Below are 20,841 nucleotides of genomic sequence, written 5' to 3'. Positions count from 1 at the left end.
GAAATTAGGAACTTAGAAAATATACATTTATAAAAGGACTATGTAGTATTTACAAAAAGCATGAGTATACTAGTACACACACACATATCCATCTCTAAAAACTTTTCCAAAGTACAACTTTTTATAGAGTACATATTCAACTATAAAATAATAAAATGTTAATAACAAAGCAATCTAAAAATAAAGGTAAGTGATAAAACCAAAAACGTTCTTTTAATTACTTCTTATAACTGAATGAACATGAGACTATTACATATAAAAATCAATGGGGTGCTACCAAAACTATATTCATGCACTTTAATAATAAGCAATGAATATAGAGGGTAAATGAATTAAGCTCTAAATTCAAGAGTTGTAAATAGAAAGATAAAATAGGATGATTATAAAAAAGTATGAATATAGATAAATGTAAACATAATGATTTAGAAAGGAGAACCAAGAGCTGGTTCTTTGGATAAGTCAACTCAATGAACAAGCTTGATTAAGACAGAGAGATAATACACAAATGACAAATATAATTGACAAAGAGTAAATAATAGAGAGGAGATTAAAATATAGAAAACAATACTAATGTACAACCTTATGCCAATAGATTAGAAAATTTAGATGTAATGAATGATTTTCTGTGAAAACAAATTAGAACACCAACTCAAGAATATTATAGAAGATGTGGATTACTAAGAATTATTGGGGGAATAAAAACTTTATCAAGGAATTGGATTCCTTCATCCTTTCATCCTGAAGTCATCAGACTCTGACTCTATTTTTTTTTTTAACTTGAATTTCTTCAGACCTTCAAGAAACAGATATTTATGCTATGTAATTTGTTCCAGAGTGTGGAAAAGAAACAGAACACTTCTCAGTTCACTTCTCAAAGCTATCTTAATCCTGATTCCAGAATCAGAGGATGGAACAAGCATATGTGTGTGCACGGACATGCGTGCACACACACACACAATTATAAGACAACCTCATATACTAATATGAATAGAGATACTAACATTCTTACTAAAATACTTCAAATTAACTCCAGAAGTGTATTAAAATAATAAAACAACTGGACTAAAGTAGGATTTTTTATAGTTATGTGAACATAAATTTTCTAAACCAAATATTTGCAACTGTTAAAATTGTCTACTAATGACCCTGTAAGAATCAACTGAAAAGCTATGTATAATTAACATGAGGGTTTAGTGAGATGGTTGTGCACAGGTGCGTATGTACACACATGGAAAAGCAATGTTACCCATTGTTGATGAAATGTGTAGGTAAATGAGTCATGTTATGTTGTTGGTATACAATGATTTGGTGATCAATTTGGCAGCATGATGTCCTACATTTGCATATAACCTAAAGCCTGGTAATTCTGCCATCTTTTCACTGTCCCTCAACCACCTACATGTCCTCACTTTTGTCTTTTCCAACTTAAATTTCAGTCCATCTTTAGAATGTTTCTCACATAGAGACTGTCATCTTCTATGTCCTGTCTTGTTTTAGTCTTTGCTTGGCAGAACCGATACTCATTAACTGTTTCTTGGCCCAGTTGTAGCTGAACTTGGCTATTGAAAAACACAGAACCATGCTGTCTGAGCTCACTTTAAATGTATCATGACTTATCTGGAATGAGCCCTTAATGCTGCCATATTTTCCTATTCCATTCACTCTCATTCTTTTAGTTGGCCATTTTATACATTTACCTCTTTCCTTATACTTCTAATACCTCCTTCCACGTCCTCACTTAACAGATAATCTTGAGTCCTAAAATCAATCAGAAGAGAGCAAGTTCCTCACTACTCAAACAATCTACCTTCTTCTTTGCTGATACAGTTTCTTTTCTTTCTCTCTTTTTACTTAGGTTTAGTATCCATGACCCTTGTAAGGGCCAACTACTCCAGCTATGTATTCACTTCCATCCCCTCTCAAGGTCATTGCTCTAGGAATTCATTCCTCCTTCTCTTGCATTATTACTTTGTTCCTTCTTTATTGGATCTTTCCATCAGCATACAAATATGCTCTAATCAACAACAACAAAAAAACAAAACTAAAACCCTTCATTGATCTCACTCACTCACTTACAGCCTCTTCTCTGTTGCTTTTTAGCTATCTCCAATTCCCCTCCTCTCACTTTTTATTGAACCCACTTCCATCAGGCTTTGCTCTCTCTACTTCACTGAAAATCCCTTGTCAAGGCCACCACCGATGTCCATGTTGCTAAATACATTATTCAATTCTTAGTCCTTATCCTATTGGCCTTTGAGCATCATTTCACCAGGTTGGTTATTCCCCGCTTCCAAACACTTTCTTCACTTGTCCTTTACAGCTCACTGTCTCCTGGATTTACTGCTTGGTCTCCTAACTCAGTCCTCCTCATGCCCAGACATCTCAATGTAGGACTGTTCCAAGGCTTGATGCTCAGAGATTTTGCTATTCTGTATCCACTCACTTCCCAGGTGATCTCATACTGTCTAATGGCTTTAAATCACATCTCCATGAAATAATGATTTTCTAATTTTTCTCTTGTCTTTATCTTGCCTTTGGACTCCAGACTCATGTAGCCAATGGCTCAACTGCATCTTCTTCATTTGGTTGTTTAATTTGAATATCAAACTATGTATGTCAGAAACCAAACTCATCATCCTCTTCCTCAAACTTACTCTTACTCAAACTCAAGTCTTCCCCATGGCAACTACTTTCTTCCAGTTACTCAGGCTAAAAACCTTGAAGTGTTTCTTGATTCCTAATTCTCTCACCTGCAGATTAAACCTGAGAAAAATTTTGGTGCCCTCCCTTTAAGACATCTCCAGTTTGACCCTTTTCACTACCTTCCCTGGTCCAAGTCATTGCTAGTGATAATTTTCAAACTAATCTTCTTGCTTTAGCCCTTATAACTCCTCACCCTTCATACAGTTTATTTCTGACAGTGTAGCCAAGTGGATTATAATGAAACTCAATGCGAAGAATACTCTGGTGGCTTTCTACCTCCAGCAACCAAAGTCATCCTATTAGACTATGAGGCCCTAAATGATTTGCCTCCCTGGTTTCCGATGCTTTTCTAACCTAGTTCCCTACTATTCTTTTCTTTGCTCATTGCACTCTAGCCACACAGGCTTCATTGATATTCCTTGAACGTGTGCAGTAGGCTACTGACTCAGGGTCATCATTCTCCTTCAGGGTTTCACTAGATGTCACTTTCTCAATGATACTTTCCTTGAACATCCTATGTTAAATATCACCTTCCCATAGTTTGTATTCTTCTTTCCTACTTTTTCCATAGATTTTTATTACCACATAACCTATATATTTTATATATTTTACTTATTTATTTATTGAGACAGGGTCTCACTCTATCACCCAGGCTACAGTTCAGTGGTGTCATTATTGCTCACTACAATCTCAAACTCCTGGGCTCAAGTGGTTCCCCTGCCTCAGCCTCCCTAGTAGCTAGTACCACAGGTATACACCACCATGCCCAGCTAATCCTTCTACTCTTTGGGAGAGATAGGTCTTGCTCATTCTTAGGCTGGTCCCAAATTCCTGACCTTAAGCAATTCTCCAACCTTGGCCTCCCAAAGTGCCAGGATTACAGGCATGAGCCGCCTTGCCAAGCCTATTTATTTTAATATAAACTCAATGAGATCTAGTATGTTTATGTCTTTGATTTACTTCCGTATTGCTAGAACCTTGAACAGAGCCTAGAACAAAATAGACATTCAAAAAACATGTGTTGAAAATGAATAAATGAGTGAGTGAATATAATAGATCCTTTGAAATGTATATGCCCTTTGAACCAGCAATTTTATTTTTAATTACTCCAAGAAGATAATTGTACAAGTGCACAAAGAAACATGTATTAAAGTATTTTTTATTAAGAATGAAATTAAACAGTAATGGGAAATTGGATATTAAATTATGATATGGCTATACTATGAAATACCACACGTTCATTAAAAAGAATGTGGCTTTATGTTATTGACATGGAAAGATACTGTAGGGTTAAGTGAAGAAGACTGCAAAAGATATGCACAAAATGTTAATATTGATCATTTCTTGCCAGCAGGATCACTAGTGATCTTAATGTTCTTCCTCGTGCTTTTTTTTATTTTCTGTTTTTTCCTAATAATAATCTATTATCTTATATCACAAAATTGTATATATGTGTATATATAGTTGTCAAGTCTTCTGCAATTAACCAAAGAAAAACTTTCTACTTTTTCTTCTTATTAGTTAGGAACTTAGTTTGGGGTCCATGAATAGACTTCATGGAATCTATGAATCCCTTGTAAGATTTATAAGTCACATTTTTTGGACACTTGTATGTGTACATTTTTTGATCATCAAAGCAGTGCATCTTCCTCAGCCTTACTATAATGTGCTTTTGTGTTCATCTTTGATAAAATAGGGAAGGCTCATCATTTTGAGCCTGCCACTTGTTGAAACCCTTTCTCTCCATGTTCTTCTCTAATTTCTACCTACTTGGTCTCAGTCACAATTGAGCTGAGATAATGAGAGGGCCTAAAATTAAGTAGGTGCCACCCTTTATCCAATGGCTTGTTTTAACTCTTTAACTCCCATGGATATCCCTGAGCTGTAGAGAACCCCACTTATTACCAGTGCTTTATCATATTTGTTCTTTCTTAATTTTCTTATTAGACCTTTCCTCAAATTGATATTTTTTGAAATACATGTAATGCCACTAAATTCCCCTTCCCTCTAGGATCATAGCTCTAAGTATTATTTCTTTAAATTTCTTTGTGTCTTGCTGGCCTCATCATTAATAGTAATAAATTACCTCCATTTTATAAGTGGCCATTTTTCCTTTTATTTTAGGTTCAGTTAAGTAGGGTAATAAGATGGAGAGATTGTTATTAAAGCCATCACGTTGGATGCCAGGGCTTCAATCACAAAGTAATTCCATTTGCTAGTCATCTTTTCCCTTGGTGATATAATTTTGGCTCCTACCTATATTATTCATAAAGAAGTTTTGTTATTATCACTGATCTGGCTATGTTTCTCTTCTCACAGCAAAACTTTCATCATAGTATTGTTATTGTTAGTTTTGAAATGGCTGAACTTAATTTATATTTAATAACATGTTATTATTAAGGATCTTTAAGCTTCGGTGTTGTTTGGCCTTGTTCATTGCCAGATTCTCAGTACCTATAGTAAATACTTGCTGGAATAACTGAACTCATAAATTACTGTTAAAAACATCTTTCCTTTATGCTTTAACACAAGAAAGGTTTTTAAAATACATATTAAGTGGTCTGCCTTAGAAGGTTATGAATCGTTGGTTGCTGAATGTATTCAAACAAACTGGATGACCATTTTGACAGGAACATCATAGATAAGATTTAAGCACTGTTATTTGGGTAGATTCTCATTAAAATACTTTCTATTCTTGAGATTCATGCTTGTTTAAGTTATAATCAGTCCTGAAAATTTGCTGCTATTTAAATAGAATGCATAATTATGTCATAGGAAATATAAATCATCATAATAACATGTATGGAGTGCTCACTCTTTACCAGGGACTGTGCAAAGTAAGTACTTATGTCTCTTATTGCATTTAATTCTTAAAATAATCACAAAGTTACAACTGTTATTATCCCTATGTGTTAAAGGAGGAAACTGAGGCTTAAAGAGAATTTTTAACTTTCCCATTATCACAGGTGGTAAACTTTAAGAGACTCTGAGTCCTTTGAAATTGCTGCATTATATTGCCTTGCTGATGACCACATCCCATTAAAAACAAACAAATTAACAAAAATAGAATCAATATAGTTCCAATAAGGGATACCAAAAGGGTTACCATCTTTTTGTCTCTGTTCTCCCATCTCTCTTAACATCAGGGAATCACTGGAAGTGGCAAGGTGAAACAATTTTCTATAAGAAATGAACAAAGCCACCTAACTCACAATAATTTTGGTTCTACCACTGGACTTCACTTTTTATATTTTGTTGATTATTCTAGAGCCCCCATAATGCCAGTGCTGGCAACTAGTTTCTGTAAGAGTGGAATAATCTCCTATTTTTGCTTCTAACTTCTGTCTCCTGGTTTCTGCATTCTTCTACTTAAAACTGTATTCAAATTGCTCGTTGTTCATAGAGTTGGCTTTAAGGAGCTAGACTTTATAAATGATGCCGATTGGGATTATTAAGTAACAATAAAATTAGTTACCATTTATTGAATGCTTACTATATTCAGGCACCTGGCTTGATATGGATTATTATACTGAATCTTCATTGTACAGATCAGGAAACAGACAGTGAGGGATCAGGTCATCTGTCCAGGTCATAGATAGCAGTGAGAGGTTGAACTAGGTTTTCAATTCTAAAGCCTGTGCATGTAACTACTTTGCAATTGTGCCATCCATGAACTACACTGAAGATATATATGTCACTAGAAGTGCGTGTGGCTTTTCTTCAGGTGACTAATTTACAACTCAGTTGTAACAGCTTAAAGTACTGAGATGATCTGATCATTTTTCTATTTAGGTTTAATTTAAGGCAGCTGAAAAATTCTCATTTCATGTTGTGTGCAACCTTTTTGTCAGATGAGACGTGACCTTATTTTTATCTTTTGATCTTGAGTTATGAAGGAGGTTGTTAAAATGAGTGATGTCCTGCCACTGTTGCCTTTCTCTGAAGCCTAATCTTAAATTAGTTTATATTTCTGCCAGTGCAAAGGATATTTGAATAACAAGAGCATAAATTATTATAAAGGGTGAGCTTTATTTCTGATTCTAGTTACCACTCAAAATTATGAATAACAAATCAGGGAGACATGATATGTTCAAGTGTGACAGATTATTTTCTTGGGATTTAAAATGTGATTTTTAATTTAAGGTAGTAAATGCTCGTTAAAGACAGAAGGGAACATAAATGGTAATAAAAAGAAAGGTGAAAATCACACATAGTTCTACCACTCAGTTACTTTAAAAATGTTGATAAATTTTATTCCAATTATTTATTTTCCCCATGGTTTTAATATTTTAATGTATCAGAGCTCTTGGTTATTAGGTGATTTTTGAAGGTGGTGAATAGGAGGGCAGCTTATAGACTGATGGGAAGCTGGGGCACCAGAATTTGGGATGGGAAATAAGCAAAGGTGCCCTGCTTGTCCAGTAAACAGGAAGCAATATACATAGTGACCTGAATGTAACTGACCAGGATGCTGCTGCCACTAGCGCAGTGCAGTTCTATGCTTCCTCCCTTCCTTGCTGCATGCACTCCATCATGATACTGAATCTGAAGAAAGAGTGTCGGATTGGTTTCCAGAGTACATAATGGTCTTGCCCCCTGTTATACCTTGGCAAAGAAGAGGAAGGATTTGACTCCTTTGCTTTTTGAAATGAAAATGATAGCTAGTATTTATGATGTTTACATAGTGCTTTGTATGTACTAAGCACTGTTCTGAGTGCTTTCTTTTTTAAATCAGCTCATTCAGATCCTTACAAAAATCCTACAAGGCAAATACTATTCATATCTCCATGTTATAGTGGAGTAACCAGATGTGGCCCAGAGAGACAACGTAGCTTACTAAGAAGCCACTAAGAAGGGTACCTGTATAGAAACCCAGGAATCTGGCCTTAGGGTTGGTTGTTCAGCCACTGTGGTCTGCTGAGCCTTGGTAGGGCAAGAGAAGTGGGGAGCCAGGTTTGTCTCTTGCTGAGCCTCCATCCAGTGGGGGACAGTGGATTTCCTGAAATGAATATGACTTTTTAGAAAAATGATTGCTCAAAATATGCCCAATGTTTATTAAATATACTTTTTTTCTTACTTTGGATTATTTATACCAAAATTACATAGCTTTTTAATATTTCTGTGTAGTTTCATGTATTTATATGGTTTTGTATATCTTAATAGTGACTAGTTTTGAAGACATTCTATTTCAAAAATGTCACAAATTATGGATTGATTCCTTTTGACCTGTGTTACTGCTGTTAATGATAGCTAATATTTATTGAATACTAGCCATGTGTCAGGCACTCTTCTAAGTTCTCTGATACTTTTCTGGCAGAGGAGGGAGGGTTCCATCTTGTTACTGCCAGGTGGAGATAGAAGTCCAGATTCCCCAGTTTGCCTTCTGTTGACAATTACAGGAGAGGGGATGTTCTTTAATTTCTGGGTGGGGGTGGGAGTTCTAGCTCCCTATATGGTCTCTATTGACTCCGTGGTGGGGGTGGTTTCATTACTCTTGGGTGCTGGAAAACTCCTGAATCTCAACTAGGCTTCCTTTAATACCATCCCAGTGGGGAAAGGGAGGTGTGCTTTGTTACTTCCATGTTGAGATGGAAGTCCAAGCTGCCCAGTATGTGGTCTCCACTCATCCTATGGGGGTCCTCATTACCATCTGGCAGGGTTAAAATCCTTGGCTCTATGCTTGGCTTTCTCTGACACCACTCTGGTGTTGGGTGCCTTATTTCTGCCTGAAGAGGGTGGAAATCTAGGCTCCTGACTTAGATTTTTTTGGCATTGTTGGGGATGGGGCCATAGTTTTTCTGTGGTATTTAACTGGAATGGAGAGGTTATTATTGAAAAATTTCTGTCTTGCTAGGCTGCACCTTTCCTTGGTGTTTGGCTAGAGATAGCAGGTTTTTGTTGATTTTTTTGGATCTATGTTCATTGGTATTCCCAGGTTGTGGGCTTCTTCAGCTTCAAGTCTTTTAATTTCTTTTGCAGATTTTCATTCATTTATTCAAGTCCTTCCTTTCCATATGGTTCAAGTGATGGAGGTTACAGTCTATCCATATTAGTACAGAATAGAATAAATCAACATTCTCACAACACTGAAAGACTAGGATCAATCACCCCTAAAACCGCTTTCCTTTGGTTCCTCCCCCTAAATTTTAAGTCATCCTTTCCTTTAAGATACAGTATCTCAGCATTATTGCAATTACATTTAGGGATTTTCTAAACTTTGTAGACAACTGTGTCTATAAGCAGGAAGAAAGTTTCTACCAGTGAATATTTAGTGTATATAATAGCAAAAAATATTTTAGAGATTTACTGCAAATTAATTACTGTCTGAAAAACTGAGTATTCTTCCTCAACACAAAGGTAATAAATAATCTTTAACTTAATTCAAAAAGGAAAAAAAACAAACAACACAATTTAAAAATTAACCAAGGAGCTATAGTTTGTTTTCCTACTCATGAAAAAAAAAAAGGATAACTGATAACAAATATGGTGCAATTTCGTAACTGGGTATTTTTCAAATTATAAGGCTTTCATTTTGAAAGCATAAAGAGCTATGGTACACTTCTAGTCAATTTAATCTTGTCAGGTGATTGACAGTATCAGTATTTTTCTGTTTTGCTATTATATAGTCTAAAGGTAGTTCCTTAAATAAATTGATGTATTCCTAAAAGTGCAGACTAAAGATGAGTGGGCAGAGGACCACATCATATTTTTAGGGGATAGGAGGAATTAATCCCAAAGAGCAAAACTTTTTTGGTGATAAGTAATTTGCAAGTACTTACCAATTTTATTCTTTCCTTTCACAACTGAACACAACTTGAGTCTGAGGAACATCTCAATTTCCATCCTTAGTCACCATTATGTTTTAACATTTATGTTTTCCCCTTTTCTCAGTCATTTTTACAAACTGAGGGCAAAACTACAATAACTGTATGAGTAGTGAGTACATGAATTTTCCCATGCAATGACAGTGTGACTCTACTAAAACTGAAGTTCTGACTCACAGACATTGCTACCTCAGCTCTAAGTCTTGATATAAAACAAGAACCCAGGAAACTCACTGCCACATTCTTCCTTGGGTCCTGATTTTCTTTCTTTTATCTTTCAGACTCTTTTTGTGTCCATTTCATATATAATGTCTAGTTGTACTTAGTGAGAGGAATAGAAAAAGTACATCTACTCCATCTATCTGGCGACAGAGGTCACCTTAGTCATTGTGGAACTTTATTTCAGTGTGTCCTGTATGTCTCTTCTCTGTGCAGGTACCTGGAACTGGAAAGCAGCGGCCACCGGAATGAAGTCAGACTGCATTACTGCTCAGGCACTCACCGCCCTCACACGGAAGTGTTTCCTTATATTCTGGCTGATGACAAGTGGCACAAGCTCTCCTTAGCCATCAGTGCCTCCCATTTAATTTTACACATCGACTGCAATAAGTAAGTGAAATGTGCTCATTTCGGGAAATGGAAGATTCTAAGAAATGACTGCCTACTTATGTTCCTTCTTTGATGTTTCTTTTTTGCAGAATTTATGAAAGGGTGGTGGAAAAGCCCTCCACAGACTTGCCTCTGGGCACAACATTTTGGCTGGGACAGAGAAATAATGCACATGGATATTTTAAGGTATCTTTTGGATAAAGTCTGAGCATAATGTTTAAATGTAAATGCTTTCTAATGAATTTGGAAAAGTATATTTTACTTTTTGTGGAGTGAAACAAAATAATTAATATGGTTTTTAAAATTTGTGTCTATTTCTGTTTTCTATTTCTGTTTTATTACACTAATATTTCATTTAGCCAGCAAACATTATCTATTCTTCTTTTTTCAATGAGTTTGATCTTTGTACATTACCGAGATGATCACAAGGCTGCAATCAGGGCAGTTAACATGTCATTCTTGAAATTAATCTTTCAAAGTAATAAAAATCTAAAATGTTAACATACAGATAATTCTCCACCACTGAAATATAACCTTTGATGATACTTTTACAGGGATGTTAATAGAGGATCAAAAGCTTTTCAATATTTTTTAATCATAGTCTCCTTGTACTATAGAAGGTGAGAAAGAAATACATATATGTGCACAAATCTGTCAAGATAGGAAGCAGTCATAATTTAGGTCTTTTTCTTTAGCATGTACTTAGAGACAGCACTTCATAGAATTTCATCATTGGAAAGGATCTAAAAGACATCCCATTTAAATTTCCATATTTTAAAGATGAAGAAATAAAGTCCAAAGAACTGCTTGGTTGCAAGCCCGTAGTGTAATCATTTTCCCCCAGTGACTATGACAGTGCCTTCGATAACAGAAGTGGCTCAACAAATGGTTACTAAATCAAAGGATGATAGGTGATATGTCCAACTCACAGATTTCAAGGTAGAGTAGATACCAGCAAATTTAAATTGTGTTCTCAGCAACGTTTATAATTCTAGGAAGATATTTAAAAAACTTATTTAAACGTTGGAAACCAAGTGTTTTAAATATATTATTACATCTAATCCTAGGCTTGCTAGTCTTGATACAGGGTCTTTTTTTTCTCTTTTACAAATGTGTAAACCTGCTCAGAGAGGTTAAGTAACTTGCTCAAAGCCAGGCAGCTAGTAAGTGACACAAATGGAGAATTGGTCCCATGCTTGCAAATCCTAAAATCAATGCTCTTTTCCTACGTAAGGATGGCAGATATGTGCTGTGAGTGCCAAGTTTTTTCTCTGTTTAATCATGACAACCTTTCCCATGGATCTCTGATTTGGCCTTAGAATCTTCATGTATCAGTGATGTGTACAACTCTAAGGTGTCATTATCTTTATTGTCTGTGAGTGGCATCCACTAGAGATGTGTAGTGCAAAAGCTGTATAACTATATGTGGTAGCCTTGTTTTCATATTGCTGTTCTAAATGATAGGAGTTTGTACACAAATTGCCTTCTGAATCCAGGCCCAAGCAATCAACAGATCCTGTAATTGTCACACAGTATACTGAAATATTTGTCATTCACATGGACACATGCTATGAATCAGATTGAACAAGTAAAAGATATGCAGACCAGTATTTCACTGGTAATTCCTTATAGGTACATTCAAAATTGTCATCATGTTATGTTGGTACTGTTACCCCTGTCATTAGACACTCCGTTTGCATTTTTCAAAGGGTAAGGTGAAATATCAATTAAAGAAAATATATAAAGTCGATGAAGGAAGGTGGGGTGGTGCATAAAAGGGACAGCTGGAGTGTATCTGATGAGTTCATTTCTGAGCTACCATTGGCCTTTGCTTTAAGAGCCCAGCAAGCTGGAAGCTAATTATACCTTGATGACTAAGGATGCACGTAAATTTTGCCTGTGAACATGTTATGAAGCCTTCTTTGTAAAATGGGTCATTTCAGCTGGCAGTTTAAAAAATTTCATCCAAAACTTTCTGTACTCCTCAGTATTCATCACTAAGTCTTGCTGCAGCTGTTTAATTAATATATTGCCTTTTTGAATTGAGAAATTAGTTTTAAAAATCTACCTGAAAAATGAGAACTACTCACATGAACATGCTTTCATGACTTAGTTTTTCTACCATTTATTTTAGATGATTACAGTTAATTTAAAATTGGTGTCAATTTCAGTACTTCTGAAACCACAGTGATTTTCAGGTTTATTTTTAAAGGTCATTTTCAAGCCATACTTCAGTGGCTAACTAAAAATAACTTCTCAAAACAACACGACTATTGCCTCTTAATTATATCTTGGCATTTAATCTTAAGGCTTTAAAAATATTATCAATAAAAGAGTACATGGGTAATCATCTGTTTTGCCTGATGAATTTCTTTCCCCTTGGTATGAAGTAGAAGTAATGTATTAAGACTCTTTACTCAGGGATTTTGGTGAGTCTATCTTGTAATGTTTTCCTTCATGAACTTGAGTATCGAACATAATTTGGGTAAGTGAAAGTAATATGTCTTTCTTTTTAATTTTTCACACACAGGGTATAATGCAAGATGTGCAATTACTTGTCATGCCCCAAGGATTTATTGCTCAGTGCCCAGATCTTAATCGCAGTAAGTTTATTATTTCTTGCACTGTGGAGTTCTAATATATTCGTTGTCAGCATAGATTTAACCAGATTTAACCCCTTATACATACAGCTTGATCAATGTAGTGTTTGTAATTCCAGCCTGTCCAACTTGCAATGACTTCCATGGACTTGTGCAGAAAATCATGGAGCTGCAGGATATTTTAGCCAAAACATCAGCCAAGGTAAAAACTACGCAGACATACAGAGAGGAAGTTCAAAAATCCTTGAGGTTCCTAATAGTTCCTTTTATAACCATAGATTTTCACCTTTGAGGCTTTTCTTATACTATACTTCTTGCCAGGACTGAATCTAAATACCTGCTTAAGAAAAAGGACTTATAAATATTCAAATGTAACCATCTCTATAACAAATGCTTCAGTAAATCATGAATGAGGCAGATTACCTGGTTTATACACTGCTTACTACAGTAAGATTTATTGTTTAATTTTTATTTTTATTTATTTTTATTTAGCTTTTCATTACAAGCAAGGGGATGGGAGGACAGTGCAAAGACTATGGACACTAGAATTGTGTCAAGGAAACAGTCTCACGAATGCATTCTACCACTATGTTACAATTGTAGGATTATTCACTGTTTTAAGCACATATTAGATTTACCTATAATTTCACCTGACTTGTAAGCTTGCATAGTAGTTATGGATTATCTGAAGGTTGTGTTGTAAGATGTATGATTTGTTTCTTATACAATATAAATTCTGAATTTTATTTTTTCACTTGTGTAAACACACTGATGAAATTAAACTTTTTCTTTTTTTTAAATGGAAAATACTTCTCTGCATTTTTGGTGATGCTTTTTTGAATTAGTCTTCAATTCTTGTCTTATACATTCTGTTTTTTTGTTTCTAAGGCAGGAAACCAATTTATCACCAAAGGAAGAGAAGGAAAAAAACCCCTTTCTTTTTAATTAAAGGTTTAAATATATTCATAACAAGTGGTTGATGGGCACAGCCATCATTACTGCTATCCACTTAAAAAATTTAGATGCCTGCTGGAATGTTTTGCGTTTCTGTGTTGCTGGAACGGTGAACAATGCAAACCCCTTCCTTTGTGCCACAGCTGTCTCGAGCTGAACAGCGAATGAATAGATTGGATCAGTGCTATTGTGAAAGGACTTGCACCATGAAGGGAACCACCTACCGAGAATTTGAGTCCTGGACAGATGGCTGTAAGAACTGCACATGCCTGGTATGGCTTCCACTTGAGTTTAGACTAAGGGAACTCAGATGCTCCCACTCTTTAAAAATTTATTAAAATAATGTAATCATGAAAATTTCAAGAGCTATTTTCTCAAGACACAACACTAAGGTGCCAGCAAACCTGGTCACATCTAAAGAATTGTGTGTTGCATTATGAAAAACATTTTCTGCCCTGTAAAGATGATTATGGTTTAGGAATGCTATAAAGTTTAAGTTTATTGGTACATACATGAAGTTAGCAATTTAAATTAGGTGAGTAAGGTGATTCCCAAAGGATTCTTTTTATCCTTGACATTTCTAGACATTTTCCCCTTGTGTTTTTATTAATGCATATTAATGAAGCTAAATTATACACAGCATTAAATATTGTGTCCAGATTGAGCACTATAAACAAATAATGGAGTTTAAATAAATAAGACCATCTTTAATGATTTACTAATACAGTGCAGTACATATTGTAGAGTTTAAATAAATATGATTTTTCTAATTGCTCACTAATAGAGTATTTTATTGCATTATTATTTCAAAAATATATGTTCATTTTCAAAGAAAAGTTCAAAAGAAATTTGGTTTCCACGTGAACTCATCTGTTAAAGCTGGTTTTCTTAAAAGAATCCAAAGATATGTGTGAATTAACCTTTTAAGAAAATTTTTTCAAGTTCATCCAGTTTATTCAAAAGAATATCATGCACAGAAAAGGATTAAGAATAGTTTTGAAATAACTGTGTGTGTTAGTTATATGATTTTTATTCAGAAACATATGTTCCTACCAAAATTATAGCATTTTACAAATATGCTAAAGCCTTCCCAAACTTGTTAAATGGTGATAAAAATGAATTGAGTGAAATACAGGATGTGGTATACTGAGGTCGATAAAATGACTAGGAAAATGTGGGAAGCTGGCTAACTGGGAGCTCTGGGTGACCTTTAGGAATCCAATTTCTTGTGGTCCTGGCTCAATTTGGCGCCTCCTTGTGGTCATTACCAGAACCTCCTTGTCTCATGGTGGTGGCCTATCCATGCTTAATACCGTTGGGGAGATTCTGGGTTTCGAGTCTGGGACTTCCAGCATAGCAGCAGCTATTCCAGAGACGTCCTGGTTTGTTGATGCTCATTTTGTGAGTAATCTGAGGATGTCAGGTGTTCCAGGCTTACCTTCAGCCTGCCATTTCTCTATCAGATTGTGCCCACCATGTCCTTATCCACATCCCTATAGAAGCTGAGTACTCCGTCTCAGTTAGGATACATTGGGAGCCAATCACCAACTGTGTTCTAACTCAGTTTGTATTACTGTGTATTACTCTGTATTATGGGTTTTATTGTATAATAACTAAAGAGAACAGTGGTATTTGTGACATTTTATATGAAGAATTTGAAATTTAGGAAACAGATTCAAAACTCCTTGAAGACTACTAAACTTCAACTTGGAAATTCTTTAAATATTGTTTTCTTTTCAGAATGGAACTGTCCAGTGTGAAACTCTGATCTGTCCGATTCCTGACTGCCCACTTAAATCTGCTCTTGCGTACGTGGATGGAAAGTGCTGTAAGGAATGTAAAGGTAAGCATCACTTTTATGATGAATACTTCCTTTGGCAGAAATAAAACTTTGTATTAATAAATATTCACTCATTATTGGTTTAATCTGGGACAAGCTAAATAGCTTTCAAAAATGATAGAAATAGTAGGAATACTTTCTCTGTTTTGGTTAATCAGTTCTTTTCTGTTTTAAAATGCTATTCTTCTATTCTAACAGGAAATTATTCTCTTGGAGGAATCTATTCTGTATAGTGATAGGAGTAGGAAAGGTGTGTAAGATGTGTAACTTACTGGAAGGTATTTCACTCATTGTATCACTTGATGTAAGTACAAGGACCAAGAAGGGTCCACACTCAGCCATAATAACCAAGGGAATCCATGGTACCTGTTGAAGTGACCTTCACTAGCAGATGCTATGCTACTTCATTAGCCCAAACAACAGAAGTCCACATTATTATAGGATCATCCAGTGAGGACAGGGACTATGGCCTTAATTGAAAAAACAACAACAACAACAACAACAACAAAAAAAAACGCTCACACCACTGTGTGAGGAAGCTTTCCTGCCTTTTAGCAGTCACTGTATAGCAATTACTTCTGATATCAGGAAATGCTCTTTGAATCATCTCTACCTATCCTCAAATGGGTTCTAATCCTTTGTTAAATAACAGGAATCATTTCATCTATATTACTTATACTTTAAAAATCTTCACTTAAAGCCTTGTTAAAGGGAGCATTTAAAATATTTAGCTATTTTTGTACAAAGGAGTAGTAACATATGTGAACACTGAGTTCTTAGAAAGTTTGTTTGTAGAATGTATAGAGCTGTGTAAGTGCAAATGTATTGATATGCATATATTCACAAAGACAGATAGAGGGAGCATAGGGGGAGGGGAAGGAGGATTGAGAGAGGAGAGAGAAAGGTGAGGACTGAGACGGGCAGGTGGGGAGCAAGAGGGAATTAATAGCTGCTTTTGCTGGGGTTTTTATTTATTTTTATTATTTTTTTTTCTGGCATATTATGGGGGTACAAATGTTAAGGTTACGTATATTGCCCTTGCTCCCCTCCTCCCTGGAGTCAGAGCTTCAAGCATTTCCATTCTCCAGTTGGTGTGCATTGCATTCATTATGTATGTGTACATCCATCCCCTCCCCCCCACCTGCCTGACACCCGATAAATGTTATTCCTATATGTCCACTTAGGTGTTGTTCACTTAATACCAATTTGCTGGTGAGTACATGTGGTGATTATTTTTTCATTCTTGGGATAGTTCACTTAATAGAATGGGTCCCAGCTCTATCAGGAAAATACAAGAGGTGCTCTATCACCATTGTTTCTTATTTGTTGGGGTTTTTATATTTACCCTACTCCTCTACCATTGCCATACCTTACTTTTGCCTACATTGTATATGATGTGCTACTGAGAAAAATCAGGAAGTTGCTTGGTAGTCCCTTGATTTAATTCCCTCAGGATCTCTTTATATTATATTTAATTTTATTAGGCTTTACATTGAAAGCAATCCATTTCATGAAGCGTATTAGCTTAGTCAAGTAGATTTGGCGGAACTAGGAAGGATTGAATATATTTTTTCTTACTCATGCCACTGGCTAATCCTTGGTAAGAAGTTATCTGAGATTTTCCTTGAATTTCTCTTAATAAGTAGAAGCTTGTGGAGATGTTGTGTAGTTTTCTTTGTAGGTAGTTGGCGGTAGGAGGAAGAAGTACCATATGTAGTGTTTTATATTCATAATATAATGATAGCAAGGAATTATACTTTTTGCTTTAATTTTTTTATCCTTTTTTCCATCAATAATTTTATGTTGTTACTTATAAATATGACATATTTACATTAAGTGATTTTATTAGCTACAGGCTGATTGAAATAATGAACCATCACGATGGATGCATTACTCAGAAGTAGCGAATTTCAATTCTGATCATACTATGTGTCTCTGTTACCAACAGTAAGCTGCCTACTAAATCAGACTAATGCTTGAATTCTTCCCAGCAAGCATGCAGTTAGACTTAATGAAATGATAAAATATTTTGAGACTCATTAATGCAGAGTGTTTCTGGAAGACTTTGGTGTTAATGATTGAAAATCGATTGTTTGCTTCATATGTAAAATAGTGAAAGCTGGAAGTAAGTAATCAGTGAACAGATAGCAACATCACTGGAAAAAAAAGCTGAAATAATTCAAGTCTCTTATTGGATACAGCTAAAAAATAATAAGGGTAAAAAGACATTGTCTTTCTGGCCATATCCAATGACATGTGAGTTCAATGCCATGGAATATAGGGTTTATGTCTATGTTTGCTTGTTATTTAGAGGTTTGAACTTCTTGTTTTAATGAATTTAACATTTTACTAGAGCTAGCAAGACATTTTAGCAAATACCCATAAATCTTTTTTTTCCTAAAGGAAATAAGCATTTAGTTCATATGGTTAATATTAGAGATTTTTTGGGAATGAGTCTCCACAAAGTGTAATTTTAAAACAAGTTACTAATAATATTTCAGAAACTGTGCTTCTAAAAAGTCTTATAGAAGACAAATAACACTTAAAATAAATTTGTTAATTTTCTCAGTAGTATCCCTGTTATAATTTATGAAAACTTAATTTTAGTGGAAAAGAGGTTAATTTCTGTTTTTACTCTTTTAAATACAAATATAAGCCCTCCTCCTAAACCCACACTCATTCTATCTTTGAAACTCTTCTGCTCAATTGCCTTTTTAATGACAAAAATTAATAAAATATGTCTTTCAGTGAAAACTATTTAAAGAGATTCATCATTTATTGTTTCTAACGCCCTTTGAATGTTAAGCACGTAACCTAACTGCTGAACGTTACTCTGCCAAGACTGAAATGAATCAAACAAGTGCATGTGGCCAGTCACTTTTTCGTGGTCTTCCTTTAATGCTTTCAGGCTCACTTCACCAGAGTTGTTTGCACAATTCCAGGTAGTCTTATTTCACAGCTTCCTTCATATTGTCCCTCAGTAACTTCCATTCCAGCCTTTTATCTGAATATAAACACTGAAGAATAGCAAGAAGGTTGTTATTCTGGGAAAGAAGTCAGAAAGAACCAAGCGTATCCCTTTTCTTTATTTTGAATCTACATAAACAAATTGATGGGAGAAGTTGCTTAATGTTTCCTTTTTTTCTACAGTTAAGCTACTGTAGTAGAATTAAATAGAAAGGATAAAGTCTAAAGTCAGGAATGCCCAATGCCAAGTCATTAAAATAATAGTATTCACAACTATAATGAAGCGACATCATGTCTGTAGGTTACAAGCACATTTGTTCCTCATTTGGTCTTTACAACTTTATATGTAAGTATTTCCTCCATCTTCCTAATAAAAGGGATTGCATAACTTGTCCAGGAACGCAGGATGAGTTAAAGGTCCCAGTGATGTTCCATCTGAAAGCTGTGCTTTGCCAGCCTGCTTCCTTCTTTAAAACCATGTGTTACAATAAATCTAAATGAGCTACTGTTATCTGTTGGTGGCTGAGCTCACCAAAGGTGACTTGGAGTCCCAGCTGAGTCTAGGGAGCAGTTTGCCTTTGCCACTCATCATCTCCTTTTCAGACACTGTCCCCATATCCTTTATCCCAGTCTCAGGCTCTCAACTTGCAAACAGTGAGATTCAGTGACAAAAATTTGAGATAGCTCGAGAAAATCTAAAGTATGAATATTTTGAGTTGACTTTAACTGTGAAATAGAAGAGTTGAAGATAAAGTACATACAATCTCAACCCAGATTTTAAAAAGCAAAGATTTATCAGAAAATAATTCGCTGAAGTAGGAAATAGAAAGTTACTAAAAGTCACTGAAATTAAAAAACATTTTACTTTTTTAATATTCCTGATTGTTTCTGATAATATATGAATTCATTTATTTTCTTTCAGTGGATTATAGATTCAGGCTTGTTTACAGAGCTCTGCATCATGGAAAAGGTAGTTCATGAAAATAGAGAATCTGAAAGCAAATCTGAACTGATGCTATAATGTCGTTTGTAGAAGAGGCTATATTTAAAAATAAAAAGAAGGTGGACTTTTCCTCTATTACTAGAGATATATCAAATATGGGAAATGTGAATATTGTCAAAATGGGTTGGTACTTGCCTAGTAGCAATAGTTAAAGTGATGCTTCCTCAAAGAGGCCAGATTTATATGAATAAATTAAAACAGTCATTTTTTTTTATTGAACAAAACTAGAGTTTAAGTACATAGTATAGATTACACTTTGATATGCTCTGTGCTGATTAGAGCATCAGATTGTTTTAAACTTAGTTTTAAAAGCCTTCTTGGTTTAGATAAAATAGATTTACTATAATGTCTTTGCATATTGAATGGTTAAGTCTGTGGGTTATATGTCAAATGTTCTGGGTTTGAATTCTCGCTCTGCAACCTATTAGCTGGATGACTTTGCTTAAGTCATTTGATCGCTCATGGCTTCAGTCTCCTCCTCTGTAAAAAGGAAATAACAATTATATCTTTTTCATAGAGTTTGTATAAAGATTGAATAATAGATGTAAATTTCTTAGAGTAATTTTAACTATTATTATTGTTTTTATTAAAATCACCATTCATGTTTTGATTGGTAAAAATACAAAGTAGTGAAATGATTTCATTGGATCATATATCTTAAAGCTACCCAGGGCCTCAAGAGATCTTCAAATTAGCCATCTGCTTTTGGGAGGTAAGGTTTCATTACTTCCAGTTCACAGAGGAATAATGAAACCAGATAGGCCAAGTGACTTTACTAAGATCAAACAGTAGTATGTAATGCAAGGTGATATTTTCTCTCTCAAATTGTGTTCTGATATATGGTACTACTTTCCCCAAGGCCGTTCTCTTGATCAAGGTTGAAACTTGGAACTAATTTCTCACTATAACATACTTTTTTGTGTCTGGCTTCTTTCACTCAATCATATTTGTAAGATTCATCCATATTTTTGATGTAGATCATTCATACTTGTTGCATCATTTAGATTTAGATGTAGATCATTTATACTTACTGGTGCATATATTTTATTTGTATTAATGTACCACAAGTCAGCTTATTGTTTTAGGGCAGTTAGATGGTTTGCAGATTTTGGCTATATGAGTAGTACTTCTAGAAACATTCTTTACATGTTTTTGGCCTTTGATGTGTGTATTTTTTGATTAGTATTGAGTGGAATTCTGAGTGGAATTGTTTGGTCATAGGATAAAACTGTCTTACTTTATGGCAAAACCATTTTGCCAGTTTTCCAAAGTGGTTATAATAGTTTATTATCTCACCAATAATGTAAAAAATTCCAGTTGCTCCACACTGGCATTTTTGGT

The 20,841-nt window shown here is 34.9% G+C and overlaps 1 protein-coding gene across 3 annotated transcripts in view; it reads left to right on the top strand.

Annotated features, from left to right (window-relative positions):
- NELL2 (neural EGFL like 2) overlaps positions 1-20,841 on the top strand; it is a 346,799-nt gene that overhangs the window by 80,032 nt on the left and 245,926 nt on the right. For all 3 annotated transcript variants that reach the window (XM_076007197.1, XM_012747980.3, XM_012748043.2), the window contains 6 exons: positions 9,963-10,136; positions 10,226-10,322; positions 12,667-12,739; positions 12,856-12,938; positions 13,834-13,962; positions 15,431-15,533. In XM_076007197.1, the coding sequence (XP_075863312.1) occupies positions 9,963-10,136; positions 10,226-10,322; positions 12,667-12,739; positions 12,856-12,938; positions 13,834-13,962; positions 15,431-15,533 (659 nt within the window). The remainder of the gene's footprint in view (positions 1-9,962; positions 10,137-10,225; positions 10,323-12,666; positions 12,740-12,855; positions 12,939-13,833; positions 13,963-15,430; positions 15,534-20,841) is intronic.

The sequence above is a fragment of the Microcebus murinus genome, chromosome 10, assembly GCF_040939455.1.
Source record: "Microcebus murinus isolate Inina chromosome 10, M.murinus_Inina_mat1.0, whole genome shotgun sequence".
Lineage (NCBI taxonomy): Eukaryota > Metazoa > Chordata > Mammalia > Primates > Cheirogaleidae > Microcebus > Microcebus murinus.
This window is presented reverse-complemented; position numbering and strand designations above follow the sequence as displayed.